Below are 26,910 nucleotides of genomic sequence, written 5' to 3'. Positions count from 1 at the left end.
TATGAATACTTTTTAAGGTGCTGGAGTTGGGTTTTATTACAGTTCATACCGACAGACTCCTCTGGTATTATTCTTATGGAGTCACAAGGAACTATTAGCAGCCATGAATGAGGCGCAAGGTGCCTGGAGCCTCGGCGCTGTCACTAGGCTTCTCCTAAATCCTCAGGCTGAACCCGAGATGATCCCACAAAGGCGTTCTGGAGATACATTTTTTATCCCGCTGGCAGCAGATCAAGCAATAACTTCTCCCGGCTCTGAAAACATCTCTCCTCAAAGAGACAAATTGGAAACATCAGATTCCCCCGGCTTCGGTTTGTTCTCTTTTTGAAAATAATAATTTTCCCTTTCCCGTGACCTGCAGGACGGCACAGAAGTTCTCCCTCCCCCGGTACTTCTGCAGCTTATAATTTAATAAGACTTCCTGCCAAGTTTAAACAGACAGATTAAAGTGTTTGGGATCAAGTAAGCCTCAGACCTGGCCCTCGTTCACCTTACTTAAAGAGCACCTACCATGGAAAAAAAAAACGCCATATAAATGCACCCGTCAGGAAATTTATATGGCTAAATCATTTCCTGACATGTAACACTAAAAAGAAACCGTATCATTTGCCTAGGCCCAGATGGTGTCATGAGTCTGCTGCAGGCAGGAAGAAGCATTTCCTCAGTCTCCCCCCCACCCCCCCATTGATCAGATTTCAACATTGTAACTTTGTAGCAAGTCACATGGTGAAAAGCTGCAGCAGGGGTTGATCTGTGTCACACATTTGTGAACCCAGGAGACCTGGGCCCAGATTCACAAAGGACTTACGACGGCGTATCTCCAGATACAGCGTCGTATTTTACGTTGTTTGCGTAAGTCGTCCGTGAATGGGGATGGGCGTAGGTTACGTTCGCGTCGACTAAACATTGAGCCGGCGTAAGTTAGGGAGAAAATTCGACGTGATACTGAGCATGTGCGCGCATGCGCCGTTCATTAGGTGCGTCATTTATGTGGGGTCACGATTCATTACCATACAACACACCCCCTACCAGCCTAGTTTGAATTGGGCGCGCTTACGCCGGCCCATTTACGTTACACCACCGTAACTTAGGGCGCAAGTTCTTTGTGAATACGGTACACGCCTCTCTAAGTTACGGCGGCGTAGCTATGATACGCTACGCCTGCACAAAGATACGCCCTCCTACGTGAATCTGGGCCCAGGATTTATGTCATCTCTGAGTCGGCATTTCGGTCCAGGGAAAAGATGGTGACCCTAGGTGATGCCTGGACAAAGGTGGTGTCATCCTGGCTGGCTCAGAGTTGACACATATAAAAGGTGTCAAGTAGAGTTGAGGTCAGAGCTGTCTGAAGGCCATTCGAGTTCCTCCGCATTAAACTCATCAAACCATGTCTATATGGAGATTTTTGGATGAGAAGACCTGGCTCATTCCATATCATCCCAAAAGTGATCAGTTGGGTTGAGGCCAGAGCACTGTGAAGGCCACTCGAGTTCCTCTACAACAAACACATCAAACCATGTCTATATGGAGATGTTGGTTAAGAAGACCTGGCTCATTCCAAAAGGGATTAGTAGGGTTGAGGTCAGAGCACTGTGAAGGCCACTCGAGTTCCTCTACAACAAGCTCATCAAACCATGTCTTTATGGAGATGTTGGTTAAGAAGACTTGGCTCATTCCAATTCATTCCAGAGGTGTCAAGTAGAGTTAAGGTCAGAGCTGTCTGAAGGCCATTCGAGTTCCTCCACAATAAACTCGTCAAACCATGTCTATATGGAGATTTTTGCATGAGAAGACCTGGCTCATTCCATATCATCCCAAAAGTGATCAGTTGGGTTGAGGACAGAGCTCTGTGAAGGCCACTCAAGTTCCTCTACAACAAGCTCATCAAACCATATCTTTATGGAGATAATGAATGAGAAGACCTGGCTCATTCAAATTCGTCTCAGGTGACCAGTAGGCTTAAGGTCAGGTCTATGAAGGCCATTCCAGTTCCTCCACACCAAACTGGTCAAACCACGTCTTTATGGAGCTGGCTTCGTACACGGGGGGCACATTCATGCTAGAACAGAAAAAGGTTTTCTCCAAACTCTTACCACAAGGTTAGAAGTGCCCAATTTTCTAAAATGGCTTTGAATGTTGTAGTATTATCAGTGCCCTTCACTGGAAACACGTGAACTCCATCATTTAGAAGGGTCAATGTACTTTTACTGTATACTAGGTGCCATGGCGAGGACTCAACAAACTTTTGGCCATATTGTATAATTATTAATGGAAATTGTACCATCATATTGTAAGGTGAATGGTCAACTTTAGATTATAAGTGAGGTATTATCATAACTAATGGCCTAACTTCGTAATGGACGGCTTCCACTCTTCCTGTCTCATATTGACACGCTTGTGTTGATAACACGATCATACGTCGGAGAATGTACATAGGAACCGACCTGGCTGAGGATCAACCAGAACACGCCTGGAGCTTATCAACCCCAATCACTCCTCTGACCCCCTCTGGGACTTCTCACTTCTTGTTAAATGATGTTCTTGGCTGGAGATCACATCAAACTACGAGTTACTCCGTCTACCTTGTATTACATCTATATGGCGGTTACAACCGCCGATTTCCACCTTTCCTTGTTATTTCATGCAATGCCTGCTTTTCGTCTCTCTCGTTCTTACAACATCAGATGGATGTCGCGTCTATTTACAAGACAGTGCCAGGAGATATGTCGAAACTTTACTACAATAGCCAGGCGCGAGTTTCGTTGAACAATTAAATCTGCAAAATACTCAAAAAAGGAAACAAGAAAAAAGGGTACTCCAAAGAGTAACCATAGGCCTGGACTTTAGAGGCATAGAAAACAATGAAGAAGTAGAAAAAATAATATTTATTGAGAAAAATACATCATATAGTCAGAGCGTTCAAAAATTGTTAAAAGTCATATCAAATGATACAATTTGTACAGTGAGCCCTTGTGCGTCAACGCGTTTCACAGTTAGGCTCCTTCAGGACACAATCAAGATTCAAAGAGAGCGAGTCTCACTGTCTTATACACAGGCTGTACAGTGGCAAGGCTGTCTCCCAGGGGCATCTCTAGATCGTTCCAGTGCCTAAATCTCCCTCTTGTGGGTATTTCATGCAGATGGGTTAAACAACATCCCATCAGCATTCATGAGCTGTGTTTTTGTATTCCCTTATTGGACTCCGGCTCTACGGCACTTCCTAGTATGGTCATCTGCTTAAGGCTATCTACGTGAGACGTCTACCTGCCCCTCTTTAGAAACACTCTAAGTATGGTGCCAAATTAGCTGCTTGTTGGTCACCTTTATGCAGTCCCTTAGAATTATTCCATGTGTTGGATACTGTTTGTGAAAGCTTCTCTGCTTTTAGATATTTGTACACAAGGCCCAGTCCACTATAAGACAGTGAGACTCGCTCTCTTTTTTTGCTAACTCTTTGAACCTTGATCGCGTCCTGAAGAAGCCTAACGGTGAAACGTGTTGATGCACAAGGGCTCACTGTACAAATTGTATCATTTTATATAACTTCTAACAATCTTTGATGGCCCTTTGCTTGCCTTTTTATGGACCTTGGGACACTGTTCCTCTCACTGATACAAGATACTATTCCTCCCAATGACACCAATGATGGGGCACCATTCTTCCTACTGACACTAATAATGGGGTACTATTCTTCTTACTGATACCAATACTCGGGCACTATTTCTCCTACCAACACCAATGATGGGACACTATTCTTCTTACTGACACCAATGATGGGGTACTATTGCTTCCACTATCAATCCCTGGTTACTATTTCTTCCACTGACACCAATGATGGGACACTATTCCTCCCACTGAGACCAATGATGGGACACTATTCCACCCACTGAGACCGATGATGGGGTACTATTCCTTCCACTGACAGCAATGCCGGGGTACTATTCCTCCCACTGACACCAACAATGGGGTACTATTCCTTCCACTGACACCAATGATAGGGTACTATTCCTTCCACTGACACCAACAATGGGGTACTATTCCTTCCACTGACACCAATGATGGGGTACCATTCCTTCTACTGAGACCAAGGATGGGACACTATTTCTTCCACTGACACCAACAATGGGGTACTATTCCTTCCACTGACACCAACAATGGGGTACTACTCCTTTCACTGACACCAACAATGGGGTACTATTCCTTCCACTGGGACCAACATCCGGCCCCCCTGGAGGACAGTAAACTGGTCCCCTGTTTAAAAAGTTTGGAGACCCCTGTTTTAGAGTATAAGAAGACGATGACTTTTCCAAGCCCTACCTCTGAGAAATGCTAACCCTGACTGAGGGAACATGGGAGAAGCAGACAGGGTGAGCTAGGATCGAACTAACGGGGAGGACAGAGGGAAATATCAAATCACTTAAAACAAGTTGCAGTGGCTCTGTATCGCCACTAGATGTCAGCATACCGCAGAACAATAATGCCGTTCAATAGAACACAGATTAAATAAATATCAGTGGGGCCGAACGAGCAGCTTGGGGGGGGGGGGGGGGGCTTTCGCATGAAGAGGAGGAATTGGATAGGTAGAACGTCTTTTTAATGTTCCCCTAGATATTTAACCCTTGCAATGCGTGGGAAGCCCTACTACACGGGTAGTTTTGGATTTTCCCCCCGCCGGAATTCAGCTTTTTAGCCAAAACAAGCCTTGTATGAAGTTGAAGGACGCGTGAGATCATTAGTGAACCGAGGACACGGCGTTCTCTCTGCCGGCGGATTGTTTAGGTATGAGATCCTGGAATAATAACCAGGGTGGATATCGCGGGAGAGCGCGGCGGGCGGCGGTGACTTTGTTACCTGCCGGCGTATATATCTAGACGCGGAGAGAATTCCTGCAGACAGATCGTCTTCTTATTAGATTATAAAGGAGTTCATGTCCTCCTCTCTCTGGTCACTGGGTGTCCTGCCAGGAGCTTCTCCGCGTCCACCGCGCTCATTGTTATTACAGGAAATATTTCAGGCATCCAGATATTACCGGGGATAACGCAACATCCCTACATCTTCCAATGCTGTGCTTGCTGCCCGCCACTCAACATATGGTGGGAAATTTGCACCGCGGGATGTGCTATGGCAGCCACTTCAGCTCCGGAAGATTTACCCCCTTAAAGTGGACCATCAGTCATTTTTTCATCTTTCCATCTATGAAATCTTCTCCCCTTGTTGTTGTTTTAACTTTGGATAGTAAAACATTTGTTTTCTGCCAGTAAATACCTTATACAGCCCACTTCCTGTTTCCTTATACAGCCCACTTCCTGTTTCCTTATACAGCCCACTTCCTGTTTCCTTATACAGCCCACTTCCTGTTTCCTTATACAGCCCACTTCCTGTTTCCTTATACAGCCCACTTCCTTTTTTTCTTTATACAGCCCACTTCCTTTTTTTCTTTATACAGCCCACTTCCTTTTTTTCTTTATACAGCCCACTTCCTTTTTTCTTTATACAGCCCATTTCCTGTTTCCTTATACAGCCCATTTCCTGTTTCCTTATACAGCCCATTTCCTGTTTCCTTATAAAGCCCATTTCCTGTTTCCTTATACAGCCCACTTCCTGTTTCCTTATACAGCCCACTTCCTGTTTCCTTCTACAGTCCACTTCCTGTTTCCATACCTCCCAACTTTTTGACATGGGAATGAGGGACACCTATCGGCAAAAGTATGCAGGCATAGGACACACCCCTTACCACGCCCCCCTTAAAGGAGAATTGTACAAAAAAACAAGATTGGTTAAACCCCAGTTGCTTTTTTTTACCACTACTATTTCTTTATATTGGCTTTTGGAATTTACAAATGCAGCAATTTAGAAATCAGTTAAAAGGTTGACCACTGGAAAACACGTTTTGATAGATAAAAAGTGCATTTTATATACAAATATATAGATCAGACCGAAATTGGGGACAAATGAGGAGGAATGAGGGACATTGCTCCAAATCAGGGACAGTTGGGAGCTATGTGTTTCCTTATACAGCCCACTCCCTGTTTTCTCATACAGCCCACTACCTGTTTCCTTATACAGCCCACTTCCTGTTTCCTTATACAGCCCACTTCCTGTTTCCTTATACAGCCCACTCCCTGTTTCCTTATACAGCCCACTTCCTGTTTCCTTATACAGCCCACTTCCTGTTTCCTTATACAGCCCACTTCCTGTTTCCTTATACAGCCCACTTCCTGTTTCCTTATACAGCCCACTTCCTGTTTCCTTATACAGCCCACGTCCTGTTTTCTTATACAGCCCACGTCCTGTTTTCTTATACAGCCCACGTCCTGTTTTCTTATACAGCCCACTTCCTGTTTCCTTATGCATCCCACTTCCTGTTTCCATACCTCCCAACTTTTAGACATGGGAATGAGGGACACCTATCGGCAAAAGTATGCAGGCATAGGACACACCCCTTACCACGCCCCCCTTAAAGGAGAATTGTACAAAAAAACAAGATTAGTTAAACCCACATGCTTTTTTTACCACTACTATTTCTTTATATTGGCTTTTGAAATTTACAAATGCAATTTAGAAATCAGTTAAAAGGTTTAGCACTGGAAAACTACTGATAGATAAAAAGTGCATTTTATATACAAATATATAGATCAGACCAAAATGGGGGACAAATGAGGAGGAATGAGGGACATTGCTCCAAATCAGGGACAGTCCCTCGAAATCAGGGACAGTTCGGAGCTATGTGTTTCCTTATACAGCCCACTCCCTGTTTCCTTATACAGCCCACTTCCTGTTTCCTTATACAGCCCACTTCCTGTTTCCTTATACAGCCCACTCCCTGTTTTCTCATACAGCCCACTTCCTGTTTCCTTATACAACCCACTTCCTTTTTCTTTATACAGCCCACTTCCTGTTTCCTTATACAGCCCACTTCCTGTTTTCTCATACAGCCCACTTCCTGTTTCCTTATACAGCCCACTTCCTGTTTCTTGTCTGGTCATTAGACTAGGATTATGACATCATGCACAGCTCTCTCTCACTCTCTAGAGATATTGCCAGGAAGGGGGGGGGGGGCAGGGGTGAGTCATAAGAGGGCCAATCAGAGCTGCAGACCTGGAGGTGTGCCTCTGTGTAAATCCAGGAAGTGAACAGGCAGCAGCTTCAGCTGCCCACAGTTAAAATGGCTGAAGCCAGACTCCGTGGAGGGAGATTTGTGCAGCATAGTTTGGCAAGTACAGAATCGCAGTATATATAAAATAATATGTAAAAGTGGTTGGAGGGAAGCTTCAGAGTGGCAAAGATGTTTTTATTGCAAATTATGTGAGCCGACTGCAGTTCCTTCACTTTTGTTGAGAAAAAAGCCCCTCCCCCCCTCTGGGGGATCTCTGTACATTGGAGGGATTTTGACAAGCTTTGTCGCGGGTGGAGAAGGGACGGGTCCTCTTTAGTTGTACCGTTTCCCGGCTCAGCGGCAGTCCAGAATTTCCTCCTGTACAGATCTTGTAGTACGGAGGAGTTCGCCTCGCCGCCGCGCTCTGTTTTCCCAAGGAGTGTCCTGTTGTGGTTTGGACCGCGCGGCTCGCGCCCCCCCTCCCCCCAAAACAAGTTATTTTAAATCTCTTTTTGGAAGAACACTGAGTTTTTCATTTTTTTGTATTTTTTTTTTCCGTCCTCAGCACAAATTTTAGCAACTCAGTTCACGTAATAAGCAGGTGCACAACGGACTATATATATATATATATATATACAGGGTGCGGAATCCACCAATCCCGCGCTTGCTGTGCGCAGATATTAACCACTTCAGCCCCGGAGGATTTGGCTGCCCAAAGGACCTTGCCACTTTTTGCGTTTCGCCACTGTGTCGCTTTAACTGACAATTGCGCGGTCGTGCGACGTGGCTCCCAAACAAAATTGGCGTCCTTTTTTCCCACAAATAGAGCTTTCTTTTGGTGGTATTTGATCACCTCTGCGTTTTTTTTTTTTTGCGCTATAAACAAAAATTAAGCGACAATTTTGGGAAAAAAAGGAATATTTTTTACTTTTTGCTATATGAAAATAACCCCCAAAAATATATATAAAAAAACAAAATTTTCCTCAGTTTAGACCGATACGTATTCTTCTACCCATTTTTGGTATTAAAAAAAAAAAAAAAAATCGCAATAAGCGTTTATTGATTGGTTTGCGCAAAAGTTAAAGGGCCAGATCCACATACAATTAGATAGGCGCAGCGTATGTGAGATACGCTACGCCGCTGTATCTTACTTTTTTAATTCTGAATCCACAAAGAATTTGCGCCGTAAGTTACGGCGGCGTAGTGTATCTCTCGGCGCGTAATTCAAATCGGCGAGTAGGGGGCGTGTTTCATTTAAATGAAGCGCGTCCCCGCGCCGAATGAACTGCGCATGCGCCGTCCCTAAATTTCCCGCCGTGCATTGCGCTAAATGACATCGCAACAACGTAATTTTTTTAACTTAGACGTGAAATTACGTCCATCCCGATTCACAGACGACTTACGCAAAAAAAAAAAAAAATTACAATTTCGACGCGGGAACGACGGACATACTTAACATGGCAAGTCTAGCTATACGCCGGAAAAAGCTGACTAAAGACGACGTAAGAGAATGCGACGACCGCGCGTACGTTCGTGGATCGTCGGAAATAGCTAATTTGCATACCCGACGCGGAAAATGACGCGAACTCCACCCAGCGGGCGCCAAAGTATTGCATCTACGATCCGAAGGCGTACGAAGCCGTACGCCTGTCGGATCTAACCCAGATGCCGTCGTATCTTTGGTTTGAGGATTCAAACCAAAGATACGACGCGGGAAATTTGAAAGTACGCCGGCGTATCAGTAGATACGCCGGCGTACTCTCTCTGTGGATCTGGCCCAAAGCGTCTACAAAATAGGGGATAGTTTTATGGCATTTTTATTAATATTTTCTTTTTTTACTAGTAATGGCGGCAATCTGCGATTTTTTATCGTGACTGCGACATTACGGCGGACACATCGGACACTTTTGACGCTATTTTGGGACCATTGTCATTTATACAGCGATCAGTGCTATAAAAATGCCCTGATCACTGTGTAAATGACACTGGCAGGGAAGGGGGTTAACCACTAGGTGGCGAGAAAGGGGTTAAGTGTGTCCTAGGGAGTGATTCTAACTGTGTGGGGGATGGGCTACCCGTGACACCTGTCCCCCATGTTCCGGGGGTTCCTCTTCAGGAGTGGCTCGGGGAGGCGGAGCTCCGCTGTTGTTCCAGTGGTTTCGCTGTTGAGGAGTGAGGGCAGCAGATAAACTTATGTAGGAGGATTTGTTTCATTCAATGAAAAAAAAACCAACCCACAGACTACTGCCATCGGCAGGGGCCCCCAAGGGCCACACAGTAAATACCAAAATGGCAGCATTTGGCCCTCTAGTGGCAGAACGGGTCTCAGGGGCATAAGGGCATGACTCTGTGTTCCCCCCAATCCCCCGGCTCTGATCTCCCGGTACAGGGATGGAAGGAATCGCACGTTTGCGATTCTAGAGAACGCGCCGGCTGAGCTCTCGATGGGGGAAAGTGAAGAAGGTGAGAAATTCGGCATCACAACAAAGACTTCCCTTTCACATGCAGTCAGGGGAGACGGAGCTTCGCTGTCTACAAACGTCGCTAATCCCCATAGCCAGCTTCACCATCCCTGCGGTTTTCTGGTGTGCGAGTGTGCGCGTTTTTATGTCTTTGTATATACTTGTGTCCTTATAGAAGTCATTATAAGTCTACTTTTATTTAAAAAAAAAAAGCAAACATTTACTATATTGCAGTTACCAAGGGCCAGATTCACATAAGAGATACGACGGCGTATCTCTGTTTCTATCTATGCGGCTGATTCATAGAATCAGTTACGCATAGATATCCCTAAGATCCGACAGGTGTAATTGTTTTACACTGTCGGATCTTAGGATGCAATACCACGGCCGCCGCTGGGTGGAGTTCGCGTCGTAAACCAGCGTCGGGTATGCAAATTAGGAGTTACGGCGATTCCCGATGGATTTTCGCGTTCGCTACGTCGCCGCTAGTCTAGTTTCCCGTCGCAAAGTTAGTCGGTTTTTTTAGCGCCTTAACTTTACGCAGCAATCGTATTGCTGTGTAAAGTATGGCCGTCGTTCCCGCGTCGAAATTTAAAAAATAACATCGTTTGCGTAAGCCGTGCGGGAATACGGAATTACGCTACGCGCGTCGCCGTTCGAAAAAAATGACGCCACGGCGCGCAAAGCACGACGGGAATTACGAAACTGAGCTTGCGCAGTAGGTCCGGCGCGGGAGCGCGCCTAATTTAAATGGCACTTGCGATGAGAACTTGCGGCGGTGTAACGTATCTACGATACGTTACGCCGCCGCAGTTATATGTGAATCTGGCCCAGTGTTTGTATATATGTATTATATATGTGAGTATGTAATATATGAGTAATAATAATATTAATATTTAATAATGATATAAAAATATATAATAAATATTATATTTATAAAATAAAAAATATATAAAAATCCATATTTTATATATATATATATATATATATATATATATATATATATATATATATATATATATATATATATATATATATATATATATATATATATATATATATATATATAAATAGTACACACATATATTTATATATATATATTTATGAAAAAAAATATATATATATATATATATATATATATATATATATATATATATATATATATATATATATATATATATATTTTTTTTTTTCATAAATATAATTTTTATTATATATCTTTATATTATTACTTTAAAATATATATTATATATATATATTTTAGAGTAATAATTTAAAGATATATAATAAAAATTATATTTATGAAAAATAAAAAATAAAATAATATAATTATACGTGTGCACTATTTATATATATATATATATATATATATATATATATATATATATATAACATTTATTTAGAGTAATAATAATATTAATAATAAATGTGTGTGTGTGCATTTATATATATATATATATATATATATATATATATATATATATATATATATATATATATACACATACTCACACACACACACACACATTTATTATTAATATTATTATTACTCTAAATAAATGTTATTTATATATAATTTTTTTTAGAGTAATAATAATATTAATAATAAATGTGTGTGTGTGTGTGTGTATATATATATATACACACACACACACACACACACACACACACACACATTTATTATTAATATTATTATTACTCTAAATAAATGTTATTTATATATACATTTTTTTAGAGTAATAATATGAAGATCTATAATAAAAAAAAAAAAAAAAATATATATATATATATATGTGTGTATATATATATATATATATATATATATATATATATATATATATATAAATATATGTGTGTACTATTTAGAGTAATTATAATGTTAATAATAATATTAATAATAATATAAAAATATGTAATATTATATTTATTAAATATGTAATACATAAGAATCAAAATATATAATAAAAATAGTGTGTGTAATTTATTATATCAATTTTTTTATATTACATTATTTAATCTATACATATATATTTTTATATATATATTTTTTTATAAAGCATAAAACAAAACAAAAAACTTGAAAAAAAAAAATGCAGTGTTGGCAACCCAAAGTGATCTGCTTTTTTTTGCCACAGTACTTTAGAAATGAAGAAACATGCCAGTATCAGGGAGATAAAACATGGCATCTAGGGGTCGGATCAGGGACAGGATGGGGCTGACATATACTGTAGGGGAGTGATGACAGTAGAGGGGTGGATGTCGGTGTATCTGGCAGCGGTTTAAACTTTTATAGTTTTTTTTTTTACTTTGTCCCGGATTAGGAACTTCCTTCTCATCTCGCACCTCCATCGCTTTGTGAGATGAAAATGATAGCAGCTGTGCCCGTGTAAACAATGAGTGATCACTGTGATTTCTCACAGCAAGCACGTGGTACAGGGCCACTCTGATTGGCTCTGTACATTGATTCAGTAAGGGACAGTGGACTCACATTGTGCTCAGGCACGTGCTAGAATGGCCGCAATGAACACTTGAAAGTTTATGTACAATGGCCAGATGGCAAGTGGTTGGGGCAGGGGGGTCTCAAACTGGCGGCCCTCCAGCTGTTACGAAACTACAAGTCCCATCATGCCTCTGACTGTGGGAGTCATACTTGTAACTGTCAGCCTTGCAATGCCTCATGGGACTTGTAGTTTTGCAACAGCTGGAGGGCGGCCAGTTTGAGATCCCTGGGTTAGGGAATAACAAAGTCATTATATAAATGTTGCCCTGGTCCATAGGGGGCGCACAAGTGTCAGAACTGATTAAAATCCTGGATTGTCTTTGAATTCATAAACACTTTGTTAAGATGATTCAATGAGTGGCCGCTGTCCTCATACATGATTGGTTTTTCTGATTGCAGGTATCACAGTCACGTGCGGTCCGAGTCTTCTCCTGCTTCATGTAGAGCCCCGCATACCCGGCCGAACCCTCCAGACGCTTTGAACGATGGGAGAGAACGATGACGAGAAGCAGAGCCAGGCCGGGCAGCTCTTCGAGAACTTTGTCCAGGCCACCACATGCAAAGGAACACTACAGGCCTTCAACATCCTCACCCGGCAGCTGGAGCTGGACCTCCAGGACCACCGGCACTTCTACAGCAAGCTGAAGTCCAAGGTGACCAGCTGGAAGGCCAAGGCCTTGTGGAATAAGCTGGACAAGCGGTACGGCCAGAAGGAGTACAAGAAAGGGAAAGCGTGTCTCGGCACCAAGGTGAGGACCTTCAGATTGTTTGTAGAACTCGGGCGAGTCTACCGTATAAAATAGTCCTTCCTTATAGATCTACCTGGTGGAAATCTTCTGTAGATACCTTCTTTCTACATATTTTTGGTAAAAAAAAAAATCCCAATTAGCGTTTATTGATTGGTTTGCCCAAAAGTTATCGGGGCAGATCCTCGTACAGCGTTGCATTTATGCGCCGGGCGTAGCGTATCTAAGATGCACTACGCCGCCGTAACGTATCTAAGATACACTACGCCGCCGTAACTTATTTTATTTTTTTTAATCCACAAAGAATCCGCGCCGTAAGTTACGGTGGCGTAGTGTATCTTTGCCGGCGTAATGGTGCGGAATTCAAATGGCGGTGATGGGGGCGTGTTTTATGTAAATACATTGTGACCGGACGTAAACAACGTTTTTTTTTTAACTGCGCATGCGCTGTCCGTGGGGGTATCCCAGTGCGCATGCTCGTAATTAACCCGGAACAAGCCAATGCTTACGACGGTGACGTCATTCTACGCAAATCCCTATTCGCGAACGACTTACGCAAACGACGTAAAAATTTTAAATTTCTACGCGGGAAGGACGGCCATACTTAACATTGAGTACGCCTCATAACAGCAGCTTTAACTATACGCCGGAAAAAGCCGAATGCAAACGACGTAAAAAAATGTGCCGGCCGGACGTACGTTCTTAACTAGCTAATTTGCATACTTGACGCGGATTTCTACGGAAACGCCACCTAGCAGGCCGCCGAATAATTGCAGCTTATATCTGACGGCGTACTAAGACGTACGCCTGTCGTTTCGACCCGAGATGCCGTCGTATCTTGTTTTTTGGATACAAAACAAAGATACGACGCAGGAAATTTAAAATTACGCCGGCTTATCAATAGATACGCCGGCGTAATTCTTTTGTGGATCTGCCCCATCGTGTCTACAAAATAGGGAATCGATTCATGGCATTTTTATTATTATTATTATTATTATTATTATTATTATTATTATTATTATTATATTTACTAGTAATCGGAAATTCTGAATTCGAAAATCGGAAATTTTCTAATTCAGAATTTTCTAATTTCCGATTTTCAAATTCAGAATTTTATAATTTTATAATTTTATGAATTTCGAATTTTCGAATTTCCGATTTTCAAATTTCAAATTTTCCAATTTAAGATTTTGCTATAAAAATGCACTGATTACTGTAAATGACACCGGCAGGGAAGGGGTTGTAACACTAGGGGGCGATCAAGGGTTTAAATGTGTTCCCTGGGAGGGGTTTCTAACTGTGGGGGGAGGGGACTGACTGGGAGTCGAGAGAGATCGTTGTTCCTTATCACTAGGAACAGACGATCACACTCTACTCCCCTGACGGAACGGGGATCTGTTTGTTTACACTGGCAGATCCCTGTTCTGCTTCTCTGTGGAGCAATCGCCAGGTGGCCGGACCCGCTGATTGGCTCCCTCGCTAGCGAATGGGCACGTGCGCCTCCGGCGCCACACACGCACGCCCACAGAACGCCGTGTACGCACACAACGTACAATGACAACGATTCGCACAGGAGAGCCAACCTGCCACAGTACAACTTGCGCCGGGCAGGAAAGGGGTAAAAGTGCCCGGTATGGAAGTGGTTAGCCGTGTTTGCCGAATGTAGGGCAAGCATTCAAAAGAATGGGTTGCCGCGTTAAAATCACGCCAAAAAAAAGCGATACGGTGGAGTGAATGGGATTTTATTCTTCAGCAAAAGTAACTTCTAGAGGACGGAGAACGCAGAGATCCTTCGTTTTTTGCTTTTTTATTATCCTGTCGTTGAGCGTCCTGCGGTACGTTTTGCCGCCGCGTCGTGCCATTTCACAGCCTATGACTGCCAGTCAGGCGTCCGATTACCTTCTCCGCTTCCATTTATGTAGAAAGTACAAAACATGTCAATCCCTTCAGATCGCCTCGCAAGCGCCGGCGGATTTCACAACATTTTTTTTTTTCCAGAATTCGTCCAAAACGTTAAACATGCATTTTTTTGGGGTTGAGTCACCTTCTCGTGCCAATGGCAGGAATACATCATCTTCATTTCAAGGGATGGGGGGGGGGGGGAGGGGGGAGAAGTCAATCTCAGCTGCTTAGACTGGTTCCGTCTTGCCTGGCTGGGGCGGCACGTCAGCCCTTAACGGGTCACTTCGTAGTCACTTCATCATCTGGAGTGAGCGGTTGACTCAAGCAGACACTTTGTGTGTTTTAGAAAAGTACATTCCTCCGCCTCAACGTAATCCGTGTGTAAGATCCACTTCCTATTATTTTAAGGAGGAAATGTTTGTCAAGGTTCTCAGTCAGGTTGGTAGTGACGGGACGGATAAAAAAAGGAATCTTTAAAAGGGAACTCCGGGGCACAAAAACTTTTGAATATACCCCTCAATGGTATGTGTCCCTGCCCCCATAATGTATGCCAGAACCTTATCCTTGCTGAGGGTCTGGTATGGATTTGAAGAAGGAACCCCCCCCTCAAAAAAAGTGTAGGATCCCCCTAAAATCCATACCAAGCCCATATGCGGTCATGCAGCCTTCCAGGCAATGAAAGGGGTGTGGTTAGGGGGGGATTATTGAGTTTGTTCACCTTCAATGCAAGACCACATGCTCTCAACATGGGGAAGATACCTTGTCAGGTGGGCACCCCCTGGCACGTTACTATGTCCCCATGCTGATGAGTAAAAGAGCCTGTTCCCCACAACCCTGGACCAGTGTTGGTGGTGGTGGGACCTGTACGATAAGGGCCCCCCCCCACCCATTCCAGCCCTTTGTCACAGCACCATGTCACCATGTTGATGAGAAAAATGGCCTCTTCCCCACACCCCTGGACCAGTGTTGGAAAATGGGGGACCTGTACGATAAATGGGGCCCCCAGATATCCAGCCCTTCATCACAGTACCATGTCCCCATGTTGATGAAAAAAGGGCCTCTTCCCCACAACCTGGGACCAGTGTTGGAGGATGGGGGACCCAAACCACAGGGGGGCCCCCAGATATCCAGCCCTTCATCACAGTATCATGTTATTATTGAGTTTGTTCCCCTTCCATGCCAGACCACATGCTCTCAACATGGGGAAGATACCTTGTCGGGAGGGTGCCACCTGGCACGTTACCATGTCTCAATGCTGATGAGTAAAAGAGCCTATTCCCCTCAACCCTGGACCAGTGTTGGAGGCGGGGGACCTGTATGATATAGGCGCCCCCCTATTCTCCAGCCCTTTGTCACAGCACCATGTCCCCATGTTGATGAGAAAAAGGGCCTCTTCCCCACAACCCTGAACCAGTGTTGGAGGATGAGGGGCCTGTACAACAATGGGCCTCCGGATATCCAGCCTCCTGTCACAGCACCATGTCACAGTACCATGTACCCATGTTGATGAGAAAAAGGGCCTCTTCCCCACAACCCTGGACCAGTGTTGGAGGATGAGGGGCCTGTACGATAAGGGGACCCTCAGATATCCAGCCTCCTGTCACACCACAGAAGAGAAATCACCGCTCCAGGTGGGTCTACTAAACAATCACAGACTGACTCAGGATACCGTGGGTGCAGGCAGTGCACTAGGCAAGCACAAAAATTGAAGAAAAGATGGATAGCCGCACTCCAAAAAAACATTGAGGTTGTCTTTATTAAACGATCAGCAGATACATCACAGGATACAGCAGTAAAAACAAGGGAACAGCCGACGCGTTTCGCACTGGATTAGTGCTTATTCATGGTACGAGCATGAATAAGCACTAATCGAGTGCGAAACGCGTCGGATGTTCCCTTGTTTTTACTGCTGTATCATGTGATGATCGTTTAATAAAGACAACCTCAATGGTTTTTGGAGTGCGGCTATCCATCTTTTCTTCAATTCCTTTCACACCACCATGGCTCCATGTTGATGAGAAAAAGGATGGGAAGCCTGTATAATATAGGGCCTCTGGATATTGAGCCTCCTATCATAGCACTATGTCCCCATGTTGATAAGAAAAGGGACCTCTTCCCCATAACCCTGGACCAGTGTTGGAGGATGAGGGACCTGTACGATAAGGGGCCTCCGGATATCCAGACCCATGTTAATGAGATAATGGGGGACCTGTAGAATAAGGGGGGCCCCAGATATCCAGCCCTTCATCACAGTACCTTTCCCCATGTTAATGAGATAGGGTGCCTCTTCCCCACAACCCTGAACCAGTGTTGGAAAATGGGGGACCTGTACAATAAGGGGGCCCCAGATATCCAGCCCTTCATCACAGTACCGTGTCCTCATGTTAATGAGAAATAGGGCCTCTTCCCCACAACCCTGGACCGTTAACATAACGCGCATTAGCGTACCGCGACAGAACGCTTACGCGTGAATGACCCCCAAACATAGGCAACAAAACAAAGTGTATATAAGTGGAATTACCCTTAAAATATTCTGGGGGTCTCGGGTTGTGGCTGTAGGAAGACATAATTCATGTAGGAAGAAAACTCTCCATTTTTCTCTATAGATTTATGTTTTATAGAAAGTGGGAGGGCATGTCGGGTCGGGATCGCAATCTAAAGACAACACTGAGTCTTTTGTGTTCCCGGACTTCTGGAATTAATATTTCAAGGGAGTCGCGTTTCTTCGAAATCTCACCGGTAGATCTGAGTTGGCCTTGGGCTGGGCGCTATGGATGCGAATAACGCGAGCGACCCGTTCCGAGGCACGAACCAAACCCCCGCGCTTACACCGACGTGACTGTATCTGATGGGGAACAATGTGAAGGTTGTCCGATCCCGCGTCCAATGACAGCGTTTGAAATTATTCAATAGAGAATACGATGCGATTCGCACCCTCTGAGCGCAGCAAAGAAACAGAACCTCTTATGTTAGTCCACGTCACGTCCCTTGTGAAGCTCATTTATATTGTAATTTTATTAAATTAAATCCTCCCTCCGGCCTTCCCTTCAGTCTTGTACAGTTGTACGGATCCCAGGGCTGGACTGGGACAGAAATTTGGCCCTGGACTTCATCCAGACTGGCCCACTTTGACAGGTCTCTCCCATGGCGGCCGGACAACTCCCCACCCCCCCCTGGCCACCCAAGCCCCCTCTCCACCTTCACTAGCCACTAGCCATTCTACTTTATTAGAGTAGAACGGCTGGTACTGGTACTCTTATAGGCAGTACCAGTGGGGACGCTAGACATTATTTCACCCGGGGAAAAGAATCAGTTTGGTGCACCCACCCCCCCCCCCCCCATGGGACAAGATTAGGCAGAAGTGAGAAACTCCCAGGCCATAGCTGTTGAGTCAGCTGTCTGTCCCCTCCCCCATGCTCCTATGTCGTCCCCCCTGCTCCTCTGGTCCTCCCCCTGCTTCTTTGTTCCCCCCAGGTGAGCAATGCGGGGAGGGAGAGACAGAGGAGTGGAGGGGGAGCGGCAGTCCGCTATCACTAAAGCTGGCCCATCGGGAAACTCCCTGTAGTCCCAATGGCCAGTCCATCCCTGACGGATCCTCTACTGAACCGAAATGTCTTCCTCTGATTTCACCGCACACTGCAAGCTTCTCACCACTCATTCACACCTCAGCGTTCTGCAGCTTGAAGCTCAAAAACGCTGGAGGAGAAAAAAAAAAATCAACGATTCTCAATGGAGACGGCTCACGTCTCCACTCCAAGTCGCCTGAAGCGCCAAAAAGTTCAGGAGCTTTTCTATACTCATAGAATTGAATAGAATTTAAACGCGTCATTCGCGCGTTTTTGCGAGATTTCCTGCTATTTTATGCAAAATAGTGATAATATATGAAAAAAATAAATGTAAAATACATTCACAAATAACTAAAACATCATCATAAATAAGTAAAATAGATTAATAATATGTAATAATACATTAATAAATAATAATTAACCTTTAAAAATATTAAATAGATGATTTATTATTATTATTATTATTATTATTATTATTATGATTATGATAGTAATCATATTGTCATGGACCTTGGAATGCTGAAGTGTATCTCTTTGAAATCTGTTACACAGTGGGGGGTCTTCTGCTCTGTCTTAAGGCCAGATGGCTCCATTGTTCTGTGTCTGGCTATTGTGTACATTGATTGCCCCCTGGGGCTTCTGTCTCAATACACATAACAGCCCTTCCATTCAAGCTATCGGACCAATCCCTGCTGACTCATGTTCAAGTCCTCATTTGCATGCCAAAGAGGACATGAAGGAGAACTCCATGTACTTTACAATTGACCAATAGGAAAGCGATTGTTGGGGGCGGGATGTTACGCATAATAATCTAATATTTTTTTAAGGTTAGAGGTTATTATTGATTAAATTATTATTTATTAATGTATTATTACATATTATTCATTTTTGTTACTTATTTATGGTGATTTTTAGTTATTTGCGTATTTATTTTACATTTATTTATACATATATTATCACAATTTTATTTAAAAAAAAAATATTTGAGCAGAAAATCACGACAAAATAAATACAAAATAAATTATTATTATTATTATTATTATTAATAATGTATTTTTTGAGTTTGGATGTTTAATGTTATTTTTTTATTTATTATTATTATTATCATTATTATTAATAAATGACAACAATAACAACAATATGGGTCTATCCTACATCCTCCTGATTTTTCATCTCTCTTCTACCTCGGCCTTCTCCTCTCCCTCTCGCCTCCCATGGGTAGAAAGTAAACAAAAAAATGAGGCTGCATTTGATGGGCGCTGGTGAGGCTGCATTTGATGGGCGCTGGTGAGGCTGTATTTGATGAGCGCTGGTGAGGCTGCATTTAGTGGGCGCTGGATAGGCTGCATTGATGGGCGCTGGATAGGCTGCATTGATGGGCGCTGGTAGGCTGAATTAATGGGCGCTGGTGAGGCTGCATTTGATGGGCGCTGAATAAGCTGCATTGATGGGCGCTAATGAGGCTGCATTGATGGGTGCTGGTAGGCTGCATTGGTGGGCGCTGGTAGGCTGCATTTGATGGGTGCTGATGAGGCTGCATTAATGGGCGCTGGTAGGCTGCATTGACGGGCGCTGGTAGGCTGCATTTGATGGGCACTGGTGAGGCTGCATTTGATGGGCGCTTCATTAAAAAGGTGGGGCTTACATGGGATGGGGAAAGGGGTTGGAGTCAGGGGTGGTGCCAAGAGGGGCAGCAAATTTAGGTTTCGCCTAGGGTGTCAAAAATCCTTGCACCAGCCCTGCACAGACATTTCCACATTTCCTTCGAATTGCCGTGTCAATGTTCCGAATTCTCAGTTTTGTGATGCTTATGAGCGTTCGGTCCAGAAAAATCGTTCCCTCTATCTCGATTCTCCTCGTCGTCGTCGTCGTAAGAAAGAAACGTTGACCTGACCCCATTGATAGAACATCAATGAAAACCAATTATTTTTTTTCTAACACAATTTTACTGTTTTTTTTACCAACTTTCCATCTCCTTTAGTCCGGTTGGTTTTTCCTTCCCGGATGATGAAGGTTTCTCATCTACAAAGCGGTGATTGGACCACCCAGAGGATCGGCAGCGGACGTCAGCGGCTCGGGAAGGGTTCTGCTTATTTTTTCTGGGGATTTGAGCAGCTGCTGGTCATTTGTCGTGGAATAATTCAGCCTCTTATGTTTTCAGTAGCAGGGAACCTGATCGGGGTGAAGATCTCTGATGTTCCGTGTCAGGGGGCTTCGCTCCGTGCAACAGAGAGAAATTGTGACGACTCCCCGCCGCTCAGGCGTTTTATTTAGCTGTACATCTAATTTGCTACATCAATATCCTAATTCATTTATTTAAACAACAACTTCTGGTTTCAAAACTTTAAATTATATTAGATTCAACAATGTCATCTCTGGATCTCTGTGCTTCTCTATGCAATGCAGGCAGATTGCTCCTGGCGGGAGGGGCCAGCCGGCTCCACCCACCAGCCACGGCATGTCAGTCTGGAGAAGTGGGCTTTCCTAGGCAGGCTGAAATTTTCCTTCCTGTAATAAAGACCGCTCACTGCTCCCCTCTCTCTTTGCGCAGGGGGACTGGTCTTGTCTCCGCCCACTCCCTTAGTTCTCTACAGGCAATCTATAGTGGGTGGAGCCTGTTGGCCCCTCCCACTGCTTTGCTTTCTCTCCTTGTGCAGGGTGACTGTTTTTGTCTCCGCCCCCTCCTTTAGTTCTCTACAGGCAATCTGTAGTGGGTGGAGCCTGTTGGCCCCTCCCACAGCTCTGCTTTTATCTCCTAGTGAAGGGTGACTGGTCTTGTCTCCGCCCCCCTCCTATAGTTCTCTACAGGCAATCTATAGTGGGTGGAGCCTGTTGGCCCCTCCCACTGCTTTGCTTTCTCTCCTTGTGCAGGGTGACTGGTCATGTCTCCGCCCCCCTCCTGTAGTTCTCTACAGGAAATTTATAGTGGGTGGAGCCTTTTGGCCCCTCCCACAGCTCTGCTTTCTCTCCTTGTGCAGAAAGACTGTTGTTGTCTCCGCCCCCTCCTGTAGTTTTTTTTACAGGCAGTCTGTAGTGGGTGGAGCCTTTTGGGCCCCTCCCACATTCCAACTTTTTGAGATGGGAATGAGGGACACCTATTAGCAAAAGTATGTAGGCATAGGACACACCTCCTGCCATGCCCCCTTGAAGAAGGTTTATACAAGTGTTTTTTTTTATTTTTATCACTACTATTTCTTTTATATTGGCTTTTTGAACTTTCAAATGCAGCAATTTAGAAATGGGATGGAAGATTCAGCGCCGGGAAACACTTTTTGAAAAATTTTAAAGTGCATTTTATATACAAATATAGAGATCAGACCAAAATGAGGGACAAATGTGGAGGAAGGAGGGACAGAGGGACTTTGTTCCAAATCAGGGACAGACCCTCGAAATCAGGAACAGTTCCTCAAAATCAGGGAAAGACCCTTGAAATCAGGAACAGACTCTCTAAATCAGGAACAGACTCTCTAAATCAGGAACAGACTCTCTAAATCAGGAACAGACTCTCTAAATCAGGAACAGACTCTCTAAATCAGGAACAGACTCTCTAAATCAGGAACAGACTCTCTAAATCAGAGACGGACCCTCAAAATCAGGGGCAGTCCCTCGAAATCAGGGACAGACCCTCGAAATCAGGGACAGTCCCTCGAAATCAGGGACAGACCCTCGAAATCAGGGACAGACCCTCGAAATCAGGGACAGACCCTCGAAATCAGGGACAGTCCCTCAAAAATCAGGGACAGTCCCTCAAAATCAGAGATAGACTCTTGAAATCAGGGACAGGCCCTTGAAATAAGAGACAGACCCTTGAATACAGGGACCGACTGTCAAAATCAGGGACAGACTCTCTAAATCAGGAACAGACTCTCTAAATCAGGAACAGACTCTCTAAATCAGGAACAGACTGTTGAAATCAGGGACGGACCCTCAAAATCAGGGACAGTCCTTCGAAATCAGGGACAGTCCCTCGAAATCGGGGACAGTCCCTTGAAATCAGGGACAGACTCTTGAAATCAGGGACAGACCCTCAAAATCAGGGACAGTCTCTCGAAATCAGGGAGAGACCCTCAAAATCAGGGACAGACCCTTGAATACAGGGACAGACCCTTGAATACAGGGACAGACCCTTGAATACAGGGACAGACCCTCGAGATCAGGGACAGACACTCGAGATGAGGGACAGACCCTCAAAATCAGGGACAGTCCCTCGAAATCAGGGAGAGACCCTCAAAATCAGGGACAAACCATTAAAAATCGGGGACAGTACCTTGAAATCAGGGACAGACCCTTGAAATCAGGGACAGACCCTCGCAATCAGGGACAGACCCTCGCAATCAGGGACAGACCCTCGCAATCAGGGACAGACCCTCGTAATCAGGGACACACCCTCGTAATCAGGGACAGACCCTCGTAATCAGGGACAGACCCTCATAATCAGGGACAGACCCTCATAATCAGGGACAGACCCTCATAATCAGGGACAGACCCTCATAATCAGGGACAGTCCCTTGAAATCAGGGACAGACCCTCGTAATCAGGGAAAGTCCCTTGAAATCAGGGACAGACCCTCGTAATCAGGGACAGTCCCTTGAAATCAGGGACAGACCCTCGTAATCAGGGACAGTACCTTGAAATCAGGGACAGACCCTCGTAATCAGGGACAATCCCTTGTAATCAGGGACAGACCCTCGTAATCAGGGACAGACCCTCGTAATCAGGGACAGACCCTCGTAATCAGGGATAGTCCCTTGAAATCAGGGACAGTCCCTTGAAATCAGGGACAGTCCCTTGAAATCAGGGACATACCCTCGTAATCAGGGACAGACCCTCGTAATCAGGGACAGACCCTCGTAATCAGGGACAGTCCCTTGAAATCAGGGACAGACCCTTGTAATCAGGGACAGACCCTTGTAATCAGGGACAGACCCTCGTAATCAGGGACAGACCCTCGTAATCAGGGACAGTCCCTTGAAATCAGGGACAGTTGGGAGCTATGGGTTTGTATCCTGTGTGATTATTGAGAATTATATTTTAGGAAACTTTTTGTGTCCGGAATTCAGCTTTAAAGCAGAAAAACGTTTCCATTGCACAGAGCAGAATGGCGATGATGGGACTGAGCGCGCTCGCTGGCGCTCGGATAAATCCTTCCAGGCAGGTAAGGAGAATGACTCCCCTTCAGGATAATCCTTTTTATAGAAGCAATAACAACCTGATCCGAAAAGGAAAGTGCTGAGGTTCTGTATATTGCCGGGAGGTGGGGGGGGGGGATGGGTGATACAGTTACAGAGCGAGTTCCCAAGCGACTGATTCGCTCCTCGGTGACATCAGGTCAGATCATCTTTCATCATATAGAGCCTGGAAAGAATGAGCATTAGAGGGACGGCACGCAGGCAAGGGCGGTAATGGGAAGTTTAAAGCCGAATTCACCACAGCTGTACAGACCATGACAACCACTTCGCTGACAACCACCTGTAACCTGACCTTAAAGCGGAACTCCGGACTCTAAAACTTTCATAGAAATATATTCCTGAACAGCCACAAAGGATATAAATCCCCTTTGTGTGGACCAGGATCCTTTGCAAATCCAGATATCACCTTGTAAAAGTAGCAGTGACATCATCGCTGTACTGTGCATAGCCAGTGTTGTGGCAGGAGCCCAGCAGGCTCCACCCACTTCTGGCTTCCTGCAGAGATTCACAGAAGGGGGTGGAGACAAGACCAGTCACCCTGCACAACGAGAGAGAAGAGAGCAGTGCTGTGGGAGGGAATCAGCAGGCTCCACCCACTACAGGAAGTCTGTAGAAAACTGCAGGAGGGGGTGGAGACGAGACCTGTCACCTTGCACAAGGAGAGAGAGCAGAGCAGTGCTGCGGGAGGGAATCAGCAGGCTCCACCCACTATAGGCCGTCTGTAGAAAACTGCAGGAGGGGTGGAGACAAGACCTGTCACCTTTCACAAGAAGAGAGAGCAGAGCTGTGGGAGAGACCAAGCAGGCTCCACCCACTACAGGCTGACTGCAAGGAAGGGGCGGAGACAAGGCCGGTCACCCTGTACAAGGAGAGAAAGCAAAGCTGTGGGAGGGACCAAGCAGGCTCCACCTACTACAGGCGGACTGTATAAAATGGTAAAAGGGGGCGGAGACAAGACCAGTCACCCTGCAAAAGATGAGACCAGTCATCCTTGAAAAGGAGAGAACAGAGCTATGGGAGGGGCCCAGCAGGCTCCACCCACTACAGGCAGCCTGTAAAAAACTACAAGAGGGGCGGAGACAAGAACGATTACCCTGCACAAGAAGAGAGAGCAGAGCTGTGGGAGGGACCAATCAGGCTCCACCCACTACATGCTGCCTGTAGAAAATTACAGGAGACAAGACCAGTCACACTGCACAAGGAGAGAGAATAGAGCTGTGGGAGGCAGCAATCAGGCTCCACCCACTACAGGCAGCATGTAGAAAGCTGCAGGAGGGTGCGGAGACAAGACCAGTCACCCTGCACAGGGAGAGAGAGAGCAGAGATGTGGGAGGGGCTCATCAGGCTCCATCCACTACAGGCAGTCTGTAGAAAACTGCAGGAGGGGGCGGAGACAAGATCGGTCACACTGCACAAGGAGAGAGCAGAGCTGTGGGAGGGTCTCAGTGGGCTCCACCCACTACAGGCTGGCTGCAGAAAATGACAGGAGGGGGCAGAGACAAGACCGGCCACCCTGCACAAGAAGAGAGAGCGGAGCTGTGGGAGGGACCCAGCAGGCTCCACCTACTACAGACTTCCTGCAGAGATTCACAGGAGGGGGCGGAGACAAGATCGGTCACACTGCACAAGGTGAGAGCAGAGCTGTGGGAGGGTCTCGGTGGGCTCCACCCACTACAGGCTGGCTGCAGATAATGACAGGAGGGGGTGGAGACAAGACCAGTCACCCTGCACAAGGAGAGAGAGCACAGCTGTGGGAGGGGCACAGCAGGCTCCACCCACTACAAGCAGCCTGTAGTAACTGCAGGAAGGGGCGGGGACATGACCAGTCACTCTGCACAATGAGAGAGAGCAGCAGTGAGCGGTCTTGGTTACAGGAAACTCCTTTAATGAACTGTCGCTTTGTATTGTCACTTTGTATTGTTGTCACTTTGTATTGTTGTCACTTTGTATTGTCCTTTTGGTCCCGCACTAAGCAAGTGGCCAGCGAGTCGTTATTTTTGTTCCGTTGAACAATCGCGCCTTTTACAGGCGGTGGTCCAGCATTGGCTCACTCACACGCGCGGATGTCGCCCGGCTCGCCGGTAATCCACCTTCAAGCTCCCATTGTTTAGACATGAGCCGGCACTAAAGTTGAACCGCGTTGCATCACCGACATTTTTTTGGCGCTCAACAAAGAAATGATTTTGTTCCCCGCCAAATGTTTCCAATATAGAGATGACAATGTCCCGCCAGCGGCTTTCTGCTGATCTGGGAGGATGGGGGGGGGGGGGGGGGGGGGGTTTCAACGACGGGACGTGTCAGAGGGACGAAACGCATATTTCAATTATCGCATCACCCGCTGATTGCTGTTTATCGGGTAATCTGGCCCAGTGGAAAAAGTCTCAGGGACTGTGATAGGGAACTGGTGATGAAATGTATTACAGGAGATCTGGGGGGGGCTGGGTGGAGGGGGGGAGGGGGAGAGTATATTAGATTATTGGAGCAGTTGTTGGAACAGCAGCTGCGCTTTGCGCTATTTAATGTCTCTCTTGTAGCTTTTATTTATTTTTTCCAGTGGCTTGTACTGGAAGGATGAGAGCGGCCAAAAAGTAATCATTTTATTTCTGACCAAATGTAATCCAAAATTCCTACGCGTTTCGGAGGCTCAAACCTCCCCCTTCATCTGGGCTACAAAAAAAAATGCAAAATAAAACAATATAAGATAAATATATGTGTATACAAAGTTTCGTTTATGAGCATAATAACAAAGGAACATATTCTATAACACTTTGGAGTTTATTTAAAAACATTTGCTTGAGGTCTCTGTACCCACATGCGTCTGATTATGTATGTGACTTACTGTTACAATAAAGTTACAATAAAGTTTCTTTGCATAAAAAAATTGCATAACCATCACAAATACTGGGGTAGATTCAGGTACCGCTGCGCACTCCTTACGGAGGCGCAGCGTCCCGTTTTTGCCCTGCGCCCCCGCAAATTATTTGCGCTACGCTTCATTCACGTAATTTGCGTGGGCGCTCCTCAAAAATGCCCGGTGTAAGGGGCGCGTAATTTACATGATCCCGTAGGGGGCGGGAATCATTTAAATTAGGCGCGTTCCCGCGCCGAGCGTAGGGCGCATGCTCCGTCGGGAAACTTTCCCGACGTGCATTGCGGCAAATGACGTCGCAAGGACGTCATTTGCTTCAAAGTGAACGTAAATGGCGTCCAGCGCCATTCACGATTCACTTACGCAAACGACGTAAAATTTAAACTTCGCGACGCGAGAACGACGGGTATACGTAACATTGGCTGCCCCTGCTATTAGAAGGAGCAGCCTTACGCGAAACCCGACGGACAGAAACGACGTAAACTGCGTACGCAGGGCTCGCGTAACGTTGTGAATCGGCGTTAGTATGCAATTTGCATACTATACGCTGACCACAATGGGAACGCCCCCTAGTGGTCAA

The 26,910-nt window shown here is 45.2% G+C and overlaps 1 protein-coding gene across 10 annotated transcripts in view; it reads left to right on the top strand.

Moving 5' to 3' along the window:
• Positions 1–26,910, top strand: part of LOC120916987 (F-actin-monooxygenase MICAL2-like) — a 300,525-nt gene that overhangs the window by 78,358 nt on the left and 195,257 nt on the right. For all 10 annotated transcript variants that reach the window (XM_040327945.1, XM_040327950.1, XM_040327949.1 and 7 more), the window contains exon 2: positions 12,458–12,807. In XM_040327945.1, the coding sequence (XP_040183879.1) occupies positions 12,544–12,807 (264 nt within the window). In that variant the 5' untranslated portion in view covers positions 12,458–12,543. The remainder of the gene's footprint in view (positions 1–12,457; positions 12,808–26,910) is intronic.

This window comes from Rana temporaria, chromosome 11, assembly GCF_905171775.1.
Source record: "Rana temporaria chromosome 11, aRanTem1.1, whole genome shotgun sequence".
NCBI lineage: Eukaryota > Metazoa > Chordata > Amphibia > Anura > Ranidae > Rana > Rana temporaria.
This window is presented reverse-complemented; position numbering and strand designations above follow the sequence as displayed.